Source organism: Cimex lectularius, unplaced genomic scaffold (assembly GCF_000648675.2).
Source record: "Cimex lectularius strain Harlan isolate CLEC.00 unplaced genomic scaffold, Clec_2.1 scaffold78, whole genome shotgun sequence".
In the NCBI taxonomy this organism is placed as follows: domain Eukaryota; kingdom Metazoa; phylum Arthropoda; class Insecta; order Hemiptera; family Cimicidae; genus Cimex; species Cimex lectularius.
The window spans coordinates 528,915-548,492 of record NW_019392658.1 but is presented as its reverse complement, the minus strand read 5'-3'; the positions used below and the strand labels follow the sequence as shown (position 1 = coordinate 548,492).

Here is a 19,578-nt window from a genome sequence, read left to right as displayed (position 1 = left end):
GCATACAGATGGCCCAGATGTCCTATTAAAAGATTTTAATCATTTATATGAAAATATAAAATTCACGTTAGAAACAAAACAGTAAGAAGCTGTCATTTCTAGATTTAAAACTAATAAGAAATACAAACCAAACCTTATAATTAAGTTATATAATATGATATACCTTTTCGATTTACCTTTCGGCGATATACCTTTTCACAAATGTAATCTGAAAGGAATTAGAGAAATACTAAAAAAAAAATACTTACACAAAAAGTTTGATTGAAAAAGCTATAAAACTACAACTGAAGACTTTTTATAATGATAAATATAAAAACGAATATAAAGTAAAAGAGGAAGTTCTTTGAAATGTAGGACTAATATAGGCGGAAGAGTTAACAAAAAAAAATATGTAAACAAGAAGAAAAATACAGATTAGATACAGATTACATACATACAGAAATATACAGATTTTATCTTCTATTCATACATCGGTGAAAAGGTGCATAATATTTCGCCTACCATAAAGGATCTTTTGAAAAACGTAAAATTTGTAAATTGATGTATAAACTAAAATGGTCATGTCAAAAAGCGTACATTGGGGAAAACTGTACAATTCCTGTACAAAAGAGTTAACCAACGTAAAAATAATTAAAAAACAAAAGTGATAATACTGGTTTAAGCCAACACGTAAAAGATACAGGGCTCAATATAATTTTTTATAAGGCAAAAATATGGGGCAGAGAGAATAATCAGATTAAATTAATTGGGTTGGAAAATATCTATATAAACATGGAAAAAACAACATAAATATACAACAAGATAAAAACAAACATGAACAATGCAAAAATATTTTCACAATCTATAAAAATAATTTTTGATTAATTAAGGCTTTGGTTGAGATAAAAAAAGTCACTGTTACAAGCGGGATTCGAACCCACGACCTTCGGCTAAAAACGCCGCCGCACTACCACTGGAGCTATCGTGACCTCGATCCACTCGGACACCAACTTCTCATCTCAACTCCACCTTTTGACTTTTCTCTCCTTTTTGCCATTTTTCAAATGTCGTGTAATCTATTTGATTCTCGGCGACAAATGAAATGGCCACGGAGAGCTTTTAGTGAAGTATACTTTCATTTTGCTTATTACATTTGGATCGAGGTCACGATAGCTCAAGTAGTAGAGCAGCGGCGTATTTAGCCGAAGGTCGTGGGTTCGAATCCCGCTTGTGACAGACTTTTTTGTCTCAGCCAAAGCCTTAATTAACTGAAAAGAATATATTTGGTCCAGCGGACCACAAAACCTAATAAATGTATAAAAATAAAGTAAAATGTAATAAAACAATGTAAAAAAATATAACACTTATTACTATAAAAATAATTAATATATAAAACGAAAAATAGTAAATGAAAAATGTAAAATTAAGTAAAAAATACAAATCAGAAAACAATATAAACAATATATGGTACCTGCAAATAACGCACATATTGGGTAGATACAACCTTCGGGGGGGGGGGGTACATACCGCGTTACGTGTTTCCGGATCAGAAACGAGGTCAGTTACCAACCAATTCTTAACATAATTTTATTATATTTTGTAAACATTTAACTGTAAAATGTCATCGTTTTGTAAAATAATATACAAACCTGAACATTTTAGAAACACAAGACTGATGAGGGGAATAGGATGCCCCCGAAATCGATCTCTTAAAAAAAACGTAAAAAGCACATGGGTCTGATTAGCCCCTACACATCCCAAATGAAGTAAATGAAAATAGGCTTATTTCATTATATATTGATGAATCGCATGAAATTTCAGAACGAATTTATCCGACAGAAACTGTCATCTTAATTCTGATGACGGTTCAAAACATTTCTTCCAGTTGTACTATGTCTATTGGAATTGATCGAATAAAGCCTAAACAATGACGTATTCTTTTATTATGAATGACTTCCTGTTTCTTAACAGATGATTCTGCGCATTTCCAAAAACAGCTATAATCTAAAACCGATCGTATTAAACTCTAAAGAAAAAGAGGGCTACATCAGGATCAGCACCCCAATTTTATATGTGACCTCTTTCTGGTCGTTAAAGAATCTCTCTGACTTTTTTTTATCATGCATTCAATATGTCTCTTCCGAGTCAAGGTTTTGTCCAAATATAACCCTAGGAATTGCAAGGTTTGTCCTCAATGAAATGGTTCTTCTTATAAATGGCTTTAATAAAGGAAAATAAAGCTTCACGAACCACATGACATTCTAAGCGAGCTTTTGCAAACGGATTTGAACACGTCGAAACACGTTGAAGTCCTTTTTTGAAGTTAAAGGCTGTTTATTGGATATTATTTAGGAAATGAGGACACGTTGACCCGTAATTTCATTGATTATCGTGATTAATATTCCGAATAAGATCCAATTAATTATTCTTTTCATGCACGGTCTTGGCTTATATGAAAAAGCTAGCGTCACGAGCGGGATTCGAACCCACGATTTTCGGCCCAAAACGCCGCTGCTCTAACAACTTGAGCTAACGTGCCTTCGATCCACTCGGACACCAACTCCCCATCTGAACCTACAACCTTTCGATTTTCCCTTTTTTGCCGTGCTGTTTTCTCATCGCAACCAAGACCTCTCATAAAAAGAATAATTAAGTGAAATAATTAATATGATCAATTATGACCAGTAAACATACATCGGTTAATATAATAAGCAAAGAAGTAATCACTTCACTAACAGCTCGCGGTGGCCATTTTCTTAAGTCGCTGAGAATCGTATCCTGATTACACGCCATTTGAAAAATGGCAAAAAGGAGGGAAAATTAGATAGGTAGGTTGGGATGGTATCCGAGTGGATCGAAGTCACGATAGCTCGACGAAGGTCGTGGGTTCGAATCCCGCTCGAGGCACTCACTTTTCCGTCTCAACCAAGACCTTACATAAAAAGAGCAATTAATTGAAATATTTAATATGGTCAATTATGACCACTAAACATAAATCGATTCTGAATGACTATGAATTTGACTTCCACCTTAAGCTTACAATAGCTAAGATGAGAGTATTTTTTTGAGAGTTAAAACACAAAAGATGCCTTTAGAATGAATGTAGGTAATAGTTGGGAATGGAAGTTGGCAGCCGGCTCGTGGTCAATTAGTCGTCGAGTTCGCGAGGGAAGAAATTTAATCATAGAGATAAAAGCTTGGCAATGAAAGCGGTTCGGGGCACTCCATCTTCCGTGAATAACGACGAAGCCGCCAAGTAGCGATTCAGATGGGATCCAATCAAAATTAGTGTTCAATTAACAATCGGGATTATCTGCCTTCTCAGATCGGAAAATGACGGAAAACGTTTAAATTTTGTTGACGAAGTGGATCGATTACAATTTTGAACAAGAGGGAATGCAGAGGTCGGTTTAATAAAATAGGAAAGGTTCTAAGTTGAGTAGTTTTTGAGAAAACTAAGGCTTAAAAATAAATGTCAAATGGAAATTAGCTTTCACAACTTCCAAAGAAAAATATAACGGTTTGGCCATTTTCATATTATTTTTGCACATTTTCCCTCCTAACATTTTTTCTTCCTTGAATCCTCTTTTGATTATTATAAATAAAGAAAATTAATTAAGGTGTTTAGTTGAGATGAAAAAAAGTTAATGGCACGAGAGGGATTCGAACCCACGACCTTCGGCTAGATACGCCGCTGCTCTACCACCTGAGCTATCGTGACCTCGATCCACGTGGGTTCGAATCCCTCTCGTGCCATTAACTTTTTTTCATCTCAACTAAACACCTTAATTAATTGTCTTGTATTGGTCAAGCGGACCACGAAAATAATGAATTAATGATAAATAAATAAAAAAAATGATTTATTATGTATTTTTTGGTGCCCTCCAGCTCTATTTGAAAACTTTGTAAATATCCTCCAAATTCCTTTCTGCTTGGTGCTCAAATTTTGTCGGTTTTTGGCAAACTTTTGGCCAAGGTTTTTCACCTTTCCTATGCCTTCAATGTTCAAAATCCTTTGTGCCTCTCTAAAATCTTCCCCAGTTTTCTTAATCTAATTTCGTTTCCAAAAAAGATTAAACAATTGAAAAAATAAATAAATACAAAAGCAGAACACTGAGTTTTTTTAATTATGTATGTCAGCTTTCATAGTTTTGGAAGAAGCGAGTAATGTTAGAATTGAGCCGCATAGAAATGAGAAGCAAAATAAATCTGGATTATTTTGGTACGCCAGTGGCCGTGGGTAAGTTTTGAGGGTACATTTAGACTCAAGTAGTATAAACAGAAAACAACAAATTTTTTTTACTTCAAAAAAATGTGGCAAATTTTTTTTAATATATTTTTTGCAGTATCTAACTTTTATCAGGCTTTAAACTACGAAGTTGGCACCGTGTGTCGTGATAGTTCATCATCAGTTTGTGATATGCTCCGCTGTGAAATTAAATGCCAACTTTTACATCTCTGAGTAATGAACAACGAGGCTTTGTTTTCATTGTTTCCATCCGAATAATATAAATTCGAAGAGATTCGCTTTATAAAGGGGCGAAGGGCTTTCGGCCCAAGTCCGACATATTGCCCACAACTTTTCTTATCAAAGTAGTGAAACTCTCACCCCTTTTCCCGTTTCACCGCAGCCTCGTCAACTCTACGATCTCACCGGAACTGCTAAGTGTTTTAACACAATCCGTACAACGGAATCTGTACGAAAAGTTTCCCATTTTAATATCGTCGCCCTTTTCGAAGGTGCCTCAAGAACAATCAAAAGATATTAAAGGCATTTAACACTAGGTAGAGAGATTACACCATTTATGGGCAGCGCACATTTCATCGATCGCCTTCCAAACAAAGGACTAGGATTATTTCATACTATAACTGGAACATCTGGAGGGGGGGGGGGGTTCGCTGCAAAGTCACGAATGAAAATTAATATTATGACATTTCAATCGTTCCGAAGACGATCGACTTTAGATCAACGCTATTGTTTTGTGACAAGAAGCAATTTGACCTAAATCACTGGACGGTTTAAGCCGGGAAATTGTCGGTTAAATGGAAACAAGATAACAGGCGAGAATAATGACCTAAAAATTTATAGGTGAAAAAAACGCATTCTTTTAAATCAAGGCTATCATAAAAAAGCACGACGATCGAGCATCAAAGCCGAAAGAAAATTTGACGATATTTGTAAAGTCAACGTCTTTATAGGCTCTAGGGTTCTCAAAAAAATCCGAATATTTGCTAAACAAAAAGTTTTTTTTTTATTAATTAGCAACATCCGTAATAAATTAGAAAAGTGTAAACGGGAAACAAAATAACAGGCCTTAAATTATTTATAGGAAGAGAAAAGGGGATAATAGTAGAACAGAAGTCTTTTTAATCAACCATCCTTCTCTGATTACCTCTCCCGCATCACTATTAGGGATTATGATATATTTAAAAATTAGCTAAAATAAGAAAAGAAGAATTTCAAAGTTCAAAAAGTACTAGCTTTAAATAAAACTGCTCGCTTCACCTGGATATTCTGTTCATTTACATTGGCCTACTTACAGTACAGTCGATTATACAGTGTATGATAACTTTGAGAAATAAGAAAATCCTTGGCCAAAAGTCCGCCATAAAAACACAAAAATCGCGCACTAAAGCCGAAAGGAATTTGGAAGAGAAGTATGTAAGACAAAGCTGCAGGTCTTCATACAGCTCTGGAGGGTTCCTAAAATAAATTTGAATATATAATAAATAAAAGGTTTTTTTTAATTTGTTACATTCATGAGAAATTGAAAAACAAATCAAAGAAAAGTTTTATCAGAGAAAATGTAATATTCTACTAAATGTAATGAAAATATAATCTACTGAGGGGATCGCGGTGTAAGAGAAAGCTACAGGCCTTCATACAGCTCTGGATTGTTCCAAAAATACATTTGAATATATAGTAAATAAAACGGTTTTATTTATTATAAATTAGCCTTTTATTATAATTTTATTTATTATAAATTAGGAGCCAGTGGTTAAGACGTATTTAGTGGTCTATTGACCAAATTACTTTTTTCAATTAATTAATTTTTTTTTTGTAAGGTTTTGGTTGAAATAAAAAAGCTAGTGCCACGAGCGGGATTCGAACCCACGACTTTCGACTAAATACGCCGCTGCTCAACCACTTGAGCTATCATGAGTTCGATCCACCAAAAAAAGGCAACAAGAGGGAAAATTCGCAAGGTTGTAGGTTGAGATGGGGAGTTGGTGGATTCGAAGTCATGATAGCTCAAGTGGTATGGTATGGTATGGTATGGTAGAAAAGGATACTAGGAAGCGGGGTTTGCACTCCCCGGGCACTGCAGCCTTCTGGCTTATTGTACCTTCCCAGTTCCCTAGTTTAGTCAATAGACTCAATCCTTCTTCTCAGAAGCATCAAGTCATTGACTGTTATTGCTGCAATTTGGTTCCCTGTGTCTTTTTCGTACGCTAGGTTAAACCTCCATTGAGCTGTTGCTTCGCATTCGAAGATGATATGAGTGGCTGTTTCCTCCTCCTCATTACATAATCTGCAAATGGGGTCATCGCTGTATATACCCATGTTGTGTAGATGTTTTCTCAGNGATGTAGTGCTGATTCACACGATTTTCCTTTCTGATAGGCATGTTGATGTTTATGAAGGGGTTTTGCTTGTAAAGAGCTGCCCCGTACATGTTTTTCAACCAGCCTTTCAAGTGTCTTGAGTAGAAAGGATGTTAGACTAATCGGTCTATACGATTTTGCATCTGTGTAGTTATTCCGAGCCGCTTTAGGAATGAAAACTACTTTTACAGTTCTCCATATGCTTGGGATATATCCCATTGCTAGGCAGCTTCTGTATATTTTTACAAGTAGGGGGATTAGTATATTTTTTCCCTTTTGTAGTAGTACTGGATATATTCCGTCTGTTCCTGGAGATTTGAATGGGCTAAAGTTTTCTATAGCTCAAGTGGTAGAGCAGCGGCGTATTTAGCCGAAGATCGTGGGTTCGAATCCCCATCGTGACACTAATTTTTTCGTTTAAACCAAAACTTTATAAAAAAAAAAGATTAACGTCTCATTTATATTTTCACCAGCTTGTTACCGCCTCGATTAGAAAACAAAAGACAGTCCGGCACGCCAGTTCAGTTTTGCCATTGACGTGGTTTACCTTAACTGAACGTGGCGTGCGCTTGACGTCGAACAGATGTGCACACCCTACCAAAACGAGACAAGATGTCGGGTAGCATCGGGTAGGTGTGTTCCTCGCTTTATGCTTTGAAACTTATCTTCTAGGCTGCGTATTTTGTGTAGTTTTTAAGAAAACCTTGGGTACGATGATAAGTTGGGACCCTTTTTGTTCGAAAAATTTCTTGATCCGTTTAATCGTCTTGATTTTATCACCTAACTTCTTCAGAATGAAGCGTAAGCACGACGAGTCCTGAGAAAAGAGTGAATTATAACCATTAAAAATTTAGTCGAAGATCCGCTTAGCTGTCACTCTCGTCTTTCGTCTTCTGTGTGAGAGTTTAGCGAAATTGGTCTCCATTCCAGGGTAAAGGGGGGCAAAAAAGGTAAAAACTCGTTGGTGATAACGACAGAATTAACTCAAGGAAAAAATCCTTTTCCGACACTAATGGGCGCCCGACCCAGAGCCACGCAGGTCAACTCTTGTTACAAAACTCCGTCTAATTCCATGACTTATTTAAACTTATAGCACTATTAACTTTACCATATAAGCCCGACATCGTTCCGTCTGGTTGATAAAAGATACCGATGTAATAGGTTTTTTATTCTCTCTCACCCTCCCTCTGTTTTTCTTCCTTCTACCTACTCTGGGGTCATTTCTAATGTAATCATTACGAATATCGTCATTTTCAATTTTATTCTTATCCACATAAACTGTATTGTATAATTTCAGAAGTAATTTGTAAAATAAATAACGAAAAATTTATAATAAAAAATGTTTTTCCTTCTTTATTTATTTACACATGCGCCAATTTTTAGTCTAATTTCAAATTTTTACTTTTTTGGAGAACAATTATCATTGTACCTCAGGCTCAGTTCAACTTCAAATTTTCAAATATAAACCTTTACAAACTGACAAAACATTTTAAAAGTTTTTTACGCTGAAAACAATGTTGAAATCGGATTTTAAATTGATAAAAAATGACAAAGTTATGGCAAAATGTTTGAAAAAACGCATTTCGTTTGTTTTGATGTTAATTCCAATAATTTGCTTTTTCACTAAAATAAACATTAATTGCCTTTATTGTTCACATTTTGTCATTTTTTGTCAAACTCGCATTATGTGTAATGTCCAGCACTCCTGGAAGTAAAAACATTTTACAAAAGTACCTATCGTTACATTCAGTATTCAATGCAAAATGAACCGAATAGCATATTTTCCGATCAACAGCGAGTTGTAGTGGTGGTACTGCGCGCCGTGCAGTTGAGTTGTACTCCCGGAAATTTCCTGATCGCCCCAGAGTAAACCACAATAGGTTTATACGTGTTGCTCGCAATATGAGGAGATGCGGATCAGTTTATGTTCCATTGCCAATAAACAGACAGCGTAATTTCGACGTGGAGCTGAATGTTTTACTGTATCCATTATATTTAGTGGTCTATTGACCAACTTACTACTAGTTATTTCTAAAGATTCCTATATGGGCATTTCTGGCGTGGGTATTGAGACTTTTAGTTCTTACCTTTCTAATCGAACTCAGGTCACTAGAGTTGATTCTTCTGTTAGCGTTCCATGTAATGTATTGGTTGATATAAAAAAAGTTAGTGTCACGAGCGGGATTCGAAACCACGGCCTTCGGCTAAATACGCCGCTGCTCTAACCGTGGGAAGTTGGTGTCCAATTGGATCGAAGTCACGATAGCTCAAGCGGTCAGAGACGCGGCGTATGGAGCCGAAGGTCATGGGTTCGAATCCCGCTCGTGACACTAACTTTTTCATTTCAACCAAACCTTATATAAGAACATTTGACTGGACGTATTCGAATTCTATCACTGAAATGTTGGAGGGGTTTTAGGTTTTTCAAAAAATTAAATTAGACATGTTCTCAGGAGGTACAATTTTAAGCCGCATCCCTCTCTTCTTATCCAGGGGCTTTGGGACTCTGATTATGACAGGCGACTAACGTTCCTTGTACAATGCGATGATGAAAAAAAACGATCATCCATCTGCGGCAAAGAATAGAAAATGCTTATCAATCCATTTCCCCTGACTCTATCTCTCTGAGCCCCGATGAAGAGTGGTTAAAAAGACAAAATCTTTGCATCTATACGCAAGGCAGGCAGTTCGAACATGAATTGTGGTTAATAATAATAAATAGCAAACCACACGACTGTTTTTTTTTTTCAAACTTTTTGCCATAACATTTTCATTTTTTGATCTATTTAAAATTCAATTGCAGCATTGTTTTCAGCGTAAAAATCTTTTAAAACTATGTGTCAGGATGTGTAGGGACGTATTTGAAATTTTGAAACTGAACTGGGTCTGAGGTACCCTGTATAATTTTTCTCCAAAAAAGGTAATAATTTGAAGCTAGAATACAAAATATTAAACATGACTTTTTTACTGCGCCATTGGTTCAAGAGAAATTCAGCCGGCTCATATAAAAAGGACACCCTGTATGCTACATCCCCTTTTTTTTAAAGAAGTTAAATTTAAAAAAATACACTTATTTCATAGCTTCTGATGTACTTACAGATAGATCGAGAAGATCAATACAGATTGATTTTTTGTCTAAATGTAATCAACCAACTTTTTTTCCAATGAGACCATATTACTTTTTTCCTCATTTTTGATAGTGTTTAATATCCAGAAACATTAAAAAAAATTAAATCGAACAGGCCTTTCAAAAATTTTTCTCAATTCCTTTTTCCTTTTAACTCCAAACTTTCTTTAAAATATTTCTTTCAATTTTATGTAGGAAATCAAAAACATTTTTAAAAAATTAATTACTATATTACCAACAAAAATGAATTAATAAAACATAATAAGAAAATAAATTTAAAAATCGTCTGTAATTTTGTAATAAAAGGTGAAAAAAAAATATCACTCGGCTTAAAACCAACCCTTTAATCAACAGTTAACAAGGTTGTAATAAAATTTTTGTATAATATTTTTTTAATGTGTTAAATGTTTTTCACATAAAATTGAGACATTGAGGCATTTTTAAGAACATTTTTCGACATGTTTAAGAAGTGGAGTTGTAGCAACTCATTTTCACACAAAATTGGGAATAAATTTTGAAATGGATGTCCGATTTTAAAAAATCCTTCTTTAATGTTTTCAGAAGACTAAACACATGAAAAATGTAAAAATAGTAATTTGGTCCCATTTGAATAGAAAATGGTTGATGTATACTGCAATATTTAGAAAAAAATCTGTATTAGCCAAAATAATGTACACCATAAACCATGAAATAAGAGTATTATTTTTTAAATTGCTTTCATAAAAAAATGGGTTGTGCACATAGCATCGGTAACTGGTATATTAGACTTAATCACTTTCACTGTCACTTAGGAGGTCGCGAGGCCAGTGACGCTTCAGCCATCGGGGTGGATTATTTGGAAGGGTGCGAGATGAGTGCGTTTTTGCTACATCAAGGGCATTTTGGATATTAACGTCATTGAGGATGATAACATTGGGTTTATAGAAAGGAACATTAATTTTAAGGATTTTTTATTGTAGGGGTTGGATACGTTGGAGGTTGGAACTTTTTATTGAACCCCAAAGTTCGATGGCGTATGTTCAAATAGGTCCCAAAATAGTTATGTAAATGAGTCCTTTAATTTTTCCAGTCAGGTTTTTCATATGTCCCTCAAATTTTAAGAAGTCTGAAACATCTGATTAGCTATTTTCTTTTGAGTCGCGTGTGAAGGTACCGTGAAAGTCGTTTGTCAATGTTTAGCCCAAGGACAACATTAGCTGGTGGGAAAGGGACACTATTGTAGTAGATTCTCTGAAGGGTGAAAGTGGCATGTTTACTTTTTTGTATATTCATACCATCTTCCACCGCAAGAACCTCTGCTCAAAGGATGTGACAGGGGTTTCTGGTTGAGAAGACAGGATCTATATGAGAGTAAACGATGGTGGTATCTTCGGCATAGGTGGCAAGGATCGTTTAAGGAAGAGTGGAAAGTCTGCGGTGTATACCGTGTAGAGAAATGGTCTAAGATACTTCCTTGTGGTACCGCTTCATCTGTACAATATCCGGCTGATAGAGAGTGGCCACGGACGACTTGAAAGTATAGATAGGCTTTTCGGATCTGGTATTGGGTAAATGGGTGTAATATATTAAGCTTCCAGAGAAACCCCGAGTGTCATACCTGATTGAATACTTGTTTCACATTTAGGAATACTCCTTTTGTTCAAGTTATCACTGCTGAAGAAATGGAATGAACTTCTGAATCCAAACTGGTTGTCGGATGAGGTTACAAAAATAAAAAATGGGGAGAATGTGTTTAAACAGGAGTTTCCTAGGATTTTTCCTATTATAAGCAGTAAACTCATTAGATGGTAGGATGAAGGAAGGTTATGAGGTTTTTACGCACTAGAATAATTCGGATGAGGGAAAATTTCCATTGGGATAACACGTATGTTGTTCTAACGACATCACTGTAAAGGTAGGTTAAGGTTTGCGGGGATCAGGTCGAATAATAAAAGATTTTTAAAAAAGACTGCAACTAGGATGTAAAGAATCAAGCAGTGGTGACCCTTCTAGTAGTGATGTCTCAATGTCCAACAAGTTGGAAGGGCACTACTGCTTTGACCTCCCGGAAAGTTTATTTGGTATGATAAAAAGATATTCCCAGATATTTTACATACGCAACATCTCTTAATTATTCTGCATTTCGTGCAAAAGCTTTTTCTTAATACATTCAAGGAACTGACCGTCATTCTTTCAAGTACGTTAATAAACCTATTGAGGCCCGAATAAATACTAAACTGACCCGCTAAATATTTACAAGTAATTAAAGTAAGGATAAAGTTTAATTAATAAGGGTCACTCGTAGGTTAATTCCTCGTTATAAGGGCGTTAACAATTGAACGGAGTTTGTAAGGCAGATGGCGTTGGGAATCATTAGGATCTTTATCTGGCCCGCTTCTCCTCGAATAAATGATATTTCTTTCCGGGAGTGCTTGTGTAAAATAAAGGTGTACCATCACACAGGAGAAATATAGTGTAGGGTGAAAGGGAACTCGGGTCCTCCGCACATTAATGTTTGAAGTCGAGTAGAAACACACCCGCCTACTCGTTAGACAACCCCTCCTATAAATGTGCAATTATTTCTCTCGCTTTCCACAAGGGAAATTCGCCACAAAAAAAATCGAAGAGCTTTTCCCTTCCATATTTTTTCCAAAGAAGAAACGCGTAAAGGTTCATACTGAACATTTCGAATATAAATATAAATATAATATAATACATAAATTGATTTGGAATGTTGAATTACAAATGGAAAATTAAAATTCCTATTTTTTCTCCTTACCTTTTTTTTTACTACTGTATTCTGGCTATTTCGTTGAAAGTAGTATTATTACAAATTTTGCTTTTTAAAGTAAAGGATAATATAAGAGGCGTAGCGACTTTTTTTGCCTAATTTTCATAAAGCTTAAACTTAAACCTTTTTTGTAAAGATTGAACAAGTCCTATGACAGCGTCAGAAATGCGTGAAATATTTTTTTTGAGGTTCCTAATCATGTTTTCAGGTGTATCTTGTCTTGATGAACTTCCAACTCGACATCCCAATTCTCTTAAGTATATTTTATGTCATATTCTACCTTCTCAAACTAAGTCATAGTCTATAGACTCTCTTTTATAAGTAGAATCGATCTGTATAATATTTTTGTCATAAAATCTGGCCATAAGAAGAAAAATCTAAGGTCGATCAGGAATTCGCAGAAATTGTTTTATGAGAAGGCAAAAACTGTTTTCGGGCCAAAAGTTTTTTTTTTTTATTGTATTATATTTTTGTATTAAACTAACACCTTTCTTGCACAGCATTAAATCGGTTCCATGAGACTCTGAGCTACAGAAATGCTTGAAATAACATTTTGAAAGTTGCGAATCAAGTATTCAGGTGTCTTGATGAACTTACAACTCGACATCCAAAGCCTTTTACGTATATTGTTTGTCAAATAGTACCTTCTCAAACTAAAACATAGTCTATCGACTCTCTCTTACAAGTAAAATCTATCTGTGTAGTATTTTTGGCGTAAAATCTGGCCATAAGAAGAAAAATCTAAGGTCGATCAGGAATTCGCAGAAATTGTTTTATGAGAAGGTAAAACCTGTTTTCGGGCCAAAATTTTTTTTTATTGTATTAAATTTTTGTATTAAACTAACACCTTTCTTGCACAGCATGAAATCGGTTCCATGAGACCTGACCTACAGAAATGCTTGAAATAACATTTTGAATGTTGCGAATCAAGTATTGAGGTGTATCTTATCTTGATGAACTTGCAACTCGACAGCCCAGGTCTTTTATGAATATTACATGTTAAAACCTACCGTCTCAAACTAAAACATAGTCTATCGACTCTCTCTTACAAGTAAAATCTATCTGTGTAGTATTTTTGGCGTAAAATCTGGCCATAAGAAGAAAACTCTAAGGTCGATCAGGAATTCGCAGAAATTGTTTTATGAGAAGGTAAAAACTCTTTTCGGGCCAAAAATTGTTTTTTTTTTTTCATTGTATTATATTTTTGTATTAAACTAACCCCTTTCTTGCACAGCATGAAATCGGTTCCATGAGACTCTGAGCTACAGAAATGCTTGAAATAACATTTTGAAAGTTGCGAATCAAGTATTCAGGTGTATCTTATCTTGATGAACTTGCAACTCGACATCCCAGGTCTTTTATGAATATTACATGTTAAAACCTACCTTCTCAAACTAAGTCATAGTCTACTAATAATTATTGTTCCCATACTCTTAATTTTCCGTTTTGCACATTATATTTACGTATTAACGCAATGCCGTTACTGATATTGGATGTTTATGGATTTGCAGGTCGACCCGAGCCGACGGTACGTTGGTGGATAGACGAGAAGCTGGTCGAGTCCAACGACCTTGGCTCTTCCTTTCCCAACGTGAAGAACAACCAACTGATCGTCCGTCACCTCGAGAGGCATCACCTCCATACTGCGTACACCTGCCAAGCCAGCAACAACAACATCAGCCAGCCTCTTTCAATCAAAATCACTCTGGAAATGCACCGTAAGTAGAAAGGATAACCTCCAATTACAAGGTTTGGAAGGAAACCTGTTTGGGAGGAAAAATGGATTAAAGCTGAAGAAATAAACACGATAGCGAACACATGACCTCATCGATTCTTTTATTTTTATCACCTTGGGCATTTTCTTACGATGGCATATTTACAATTACGGTTGTGGTCACTTTGACCGTTTGCGTTTGATAATGAGCTTTAGCCACTACCAAACTTTTGACGAGTGGACTGCCAATTAAGCCCTTTCATCTTTTTAAAATAGACTGACGTTGCATGTGTTTAAATTGATGATGGCTGACAATTAGTCTAATTTTAATACAAAATGCGTCTATTATAGTCGAATAGACTATAGTCCTAACCCTAGAGTCGAATGCTTTCTGAAAATCTACTAATAAAAGATATAATGAAAACTTGCAGATTTCCTTATCAGTTGCAGGGGAACATGGCGCCTAAAAAATTTGCGATTTTTTTTCTTTGCTAATTTTGTAGGAAATCAATTTCTGAACAAAGTGCTATAATTGTTTTAGTGAAGTTCCATCTCTTTCCTACATAAAAATATGTTTATATGAGAAAAATCGTGGGGTTGAGGGAGTCCTGGTAGATTGGATCCACTCTTTCCCTTTCTTGAACTGGCTTTTGGTTTTTCCCTCTATATTTTCCATTTCGTTTCCCAACTTTTGTTGTTTGTTGTGTGAACACCAAAGAAAAAACCTTTGATAAGAGGAAATTCATGGCAGTCGCAGTCGCTTCGACCTTCATACCCTCCTGCCCGAAGACCCCGGTACGACTGGTTACTCCAACCATACAGCCGTTATTGTGACTCGGGTCTCCACACGGTCAAGTTTCCTGACCGCCGACGTCAAGCTTATAGCTTACCTACGAGAGGTTGATTGGTCCGATGTTGGCTAAGCCTATCATGTCTCTTTTTGAATAAAGACAGACAAAAAGGACAAGTAATCGAACTCCATCCTGCAATATTGCTGCTTCTGTGTCCTGGTTCTTTCTGATGTTCCTCACTAAAATATCCTCTTCGTCACCGTAATACAGCTCAGTGAAATATTCTGTAACTCGTCCTGTCGGCCTGTTTATGGACACCATGTGATTTTTAATACCATGTCTATAAGCAACCCAAACCTTCTAAAACTTGCAGGAAGAGGTTTTATTTTTTCGCAACCATGGTAGATCTTTCGTAATTGTCTTGCATAGATTTGTATATTCTATTGAGTTGATTTTGGATTCATTTTTCTGACATACGACCGATGTTCCTATTTTATTTGGTTCAAAGATGCATTCTGCCTTTCTCGCTTGCCGGTTTTGCCATTAATACAGTTAAGTTCGACCGACACACACTTGCAGATCGATTAATCTCGTCAATTTTTGTAAATAACAGTTTAATTCGACATGAGAGTCGATTGATCTGGGGAGAGAATGCGAAACGGGCGGGACCGGTCACTACCGTCGAGCATTGACGTTCATAAATTTTTGATTTAAAAACTAATCCCGAACCTGTCCGTGCGACGATGGATTTACATCACCAGCCTTTTTTGTCCTGGGATCGATGTCAAAATGATCGGTGAAAGCGATGCGAACCATTATCGATAACCATTTTTCACGATTAACCGCCCCAAATCGTACAAGCTGTGGGCTAAGACGGAAAGGAAGCGGTATCTGAAATTTACGACGCCAGAATAAATTACTCCAAAAGGGAATAAAAAGTATGAAGTTAAAACATAAATCACGCATAATGAGGAAAGAACAAGGTGCTAAAATATAAAACGACTATTAACCGGGTAAGAATTTTCATTTTCGTCGGTCTTAGCAACCTTGCTCTATTCATAAACTGATAAAACATAATTATTAATTTTTTGCAAATGACAGTTCATGAACCATGTATCTATAACTTATATAATCCCTGAAATCGTAATTATAAATTATTGTGGGGAAGCGTCGATGGCCGGAACTGTTTAATCGGGGAACACACCCGATGCAACGCTATGCGACACTACCCAATGCTAGCCAACGCAAATCCAAAGTCCAATTTTCCATAAGATTGAATAACCCCGGTGCACATCTGCCCGATGCCACGCAACGCTACCCAACTCTACGCTACGCGATCCCCACTGTCCAGATTATCGTCGGGTAGCATCGAGTACAGTCGAAGAGAAAAAAAAGGACACTCATATTTTTATTCAAACTACATGTATCGTTGTCGTTATATTAATTACAACATATTTATTTTAATATAAGCCAAATTAACCAAGATCAAAAATTCATTAGTTTTTATTTTAAAAAAATTTTTTTAATGGGTTGGTAGTAAATTGATCAAAACACCGGAATACCATTTTTTGATATAATGAATTTAACTAAAAATTTATAACTCGGTTTTGCTCATAAAATTTAACTAACAATTTATTTCTGGTTTTGCTCATACAATTACACCATTTTCGTCGAGTAGCGTCAGAACAGGACACTCATATTTTTTGTAGTTTTTTTCGAACTATGTATATGTAATTTTGTCATTACGTTAGTTACAAACATTCTTATTTTAATATCAACCAAATTAAACATCAAAAATTCATAAGATTTGTTAAAAATTATTTAATTGTGATGGTTACGAAGAAAATTTATCAAAACACCGGAATAACTTTAGTTAAAACAAATTTAACTAACAATTTATTACATGGTTGTGCTCTTAAAATTTAACATACAATTTATAACATGGTTTTGCTCAAAATAATGCATTAAGAACGTTAAAAGAGGCGTTGCAATTGTGATACTGATTTGTGATATACGCTGTGTGACTGTACGTGGCGTGCGCTTGACGTCGCATAGATGTGCACACCCTACCAAAACATGGCAAGGCGTTGGGTAGCATCGCATAGCATTTCATCGGGTAAGTGTGTTGCCGGCTTTAGGCGATGACACGGCGTTCATCAGTGTAAGGTAAAAGGTCCCGGGTTCGAATGCACGACACACCTACAGTTTTTTTTTTTTTTTTTTTTTTTTTCAAAAACCGGCACCACGAGAGTTTAAATGACCTTGTAGTTGAAATAACCTCGTTAAAAAAAATAAAAAAATAAATTTAAAAAATATTGTAAAAGGAATTCCAGTGCAGATGAAAAGTTGAAATCGAAAAGAGAAGACGGTCGTTTGGAATTCGGGGACCTCTGAAACGCACGATTTTCGAACGTATTTCATGTAATTAGTATATGAATATAATTATCAAACTTTCGACTGTTCCAACAATTTCAGAGCATTAGTGTAAAGTTGCACTCGTGAACGGCATTGTCTGTGATTTGTGATTTATTGTTTAACGAAGCGTCGGCTTCTTTAAACGGAATAGCGTTTTTATACCGCAACAGAATCTAAAAGAAAAAATCTCCCCTGTCACCCGAGGATGCGATCAAAGGCTCTTTTGAGGGTTGAATGCTCGAAAGGGACCCGACGATCGTCTTCAGCCAGTGTAACGCGAGGAGTCATGACCTCATATCGCGTATAACTCGGGGATTTTCAACAGCGCCAGGGTCACCTTTCCCCTTTTCCGCCCATAGATAAGATTTCAAACCGGGAGGATTTGAGATTTAAAAATTGGCTTTTCCACCTGGTTCTACCTGGTTTCTATATGGCGGAAAATAAAGTAAAAATCTCAAGTGGTGCAACCGTACTCTAATTTTGAAAATCGACTGAGAATATTAACTTCTTTTTACCTGCTATTTGTGCAGTTTTTTGTATCATTTCTCCTATTAAATAAAGGATTTATAAGTAGAAAAAAAAAGAATGTACTGACGAGTTTTTGGGACTGATACACAATGTATTTTTGCGTGTGTTGAAGTTAGGTAGGGACGGGTTAGGGCAGTGTTTCCCAACGTGAGGCCCACGCCCCACAGGGGGGCAGTTCGATTGTTAAGGGAGGCAATTCGAATATGGACTCATATAGAGTTTAAGTTAACCGTATGGCAACTCTCAGTAACTACGCGAGCTGGGTAAACCTCCAGTAAAAGTAACTTCCGTCCACCATGTTCGTAGCCGTGATTTCATTGCTAGACGTTACAGTTGACCTACTAGTTACAGTGGGCCTGTAATATGCTTTTTGTCCTATTTGTTCTGAAATGCTTATGGCCGGGATTTCAGTTTCCGCAGTGTTTCCCAGTAAATCTCAACTATCACCGTTGGTCGTAATTTGAAATGGGCGTCCCTTAAATTCGTTTTAAAAATTTTCGCTGTTTTAAAAAATATATAAATATAAGTGATATACAGGGTGAATTGCTACTCGTGCTACAAACTTCTCCAGTAGATTCTTCACCCTAAAATGAACAAAAAAGTTCATATTGTCCATGGTCCGATTCTCANGAATCGGACCATGGACAATATGAACTTTTTTGTTCATTTTAGGGTGAAGAATCTACTGGAGAAGTTTGTAGCACGAGTAGCAATTCACCCTGTATATATACTGACAGACCCACTTGTAATATAACTTGTTTTGTATATATATTTATACATTAATCAAAGTTGAACGTTCTTTAACGTTTAATAAGTGAGTCTTTGTCTAAAAAAGTAAAAAAAAAAAATGTAAATTTCTAAGGAAAATGAAAAATTTAAAAAAGACGGACAGATAAAATTTTTTTTAATTTTGTTTTAGATTTTTAATTAACTTTTCAATATAGCGTATTTCGTCCTCTTGCCTTAATTACATCTGGAAGACGCCTCGGCATACTTTCTAACAGTCTGGAAATGTGTTTTTGCTGGAGGTTAGCCCATCTTTGACGAAGAGAACTTTCAAAAACGTGGGGTGTATCAGGAAGTGATGGACGTGCTCATATTCGTCTTTTGAGGTTATCTCATAAAGAAAATTCTCAAATTTTCAAAGTCAAAAAACGGACATCCTGTGGTTCTTTTACCCAAGGGGGTCCAGAACCGGGTCTTCTTCTAGGACCCAGTTGGTCGAAAAGTCTAACGGCGTCTCGCAGAGTTTCTTATGGATGGCAATAGCCGCAACCTGATGGAGAAGTGCCCTACCCCGCGCAACATCCTCAGCACTAAGTGACATTTTTAAGTTTAAACATTTAAATTAAAAAAACGAAGACGAAAACTAAACAGATTATTGCTTCAGAATTCAATTGAGACTGAATAAAAATTTTAAATATCGTGAAAGTAAACATTGAAAAATCATTTATCCTCGTTTTGTATTAAGGATTAAGTGTGTTCACCTCTAATTCGTATTCCCAATTTAAAACATAGCATAAACAAACATAAATAAAAACAATGAGACAAATTAAGGGCAGAATTTTCTTTTATCGAGAAAATGAAAAAATAATCAATTGGGTGGAATTTTTTACCTGTCAGTGTATGTATGTATGTATATATATAT

The 19,578-nt window shown here is 35.8% G+C and overlaps 1 protein-coding gene across 2 annotated transcripts in view; it reads left to right on the top strand.

The window, feature by feature from the left end:
• The window catches only part of LOC106663359 (B-cell receptor CD22-like), a 569,781-nt gene that overhangs the window by 519,719 nt on the left and 30,484 nt on the right, over positions 1–19,578 (top strand). For both annotated transcript variants that reach the window (XM_014388165.2, XM_024224807.1), the window contains one exon: positions 13,994–14,200. In XM_014388165.2, coding sequence (XP_014243651.1) covers positions 13,994–14,200 — 207 coding nt within the window. The remainder of the gene's footprint in view (positions 1–13,993; positions 14,201–19,578) is intronic.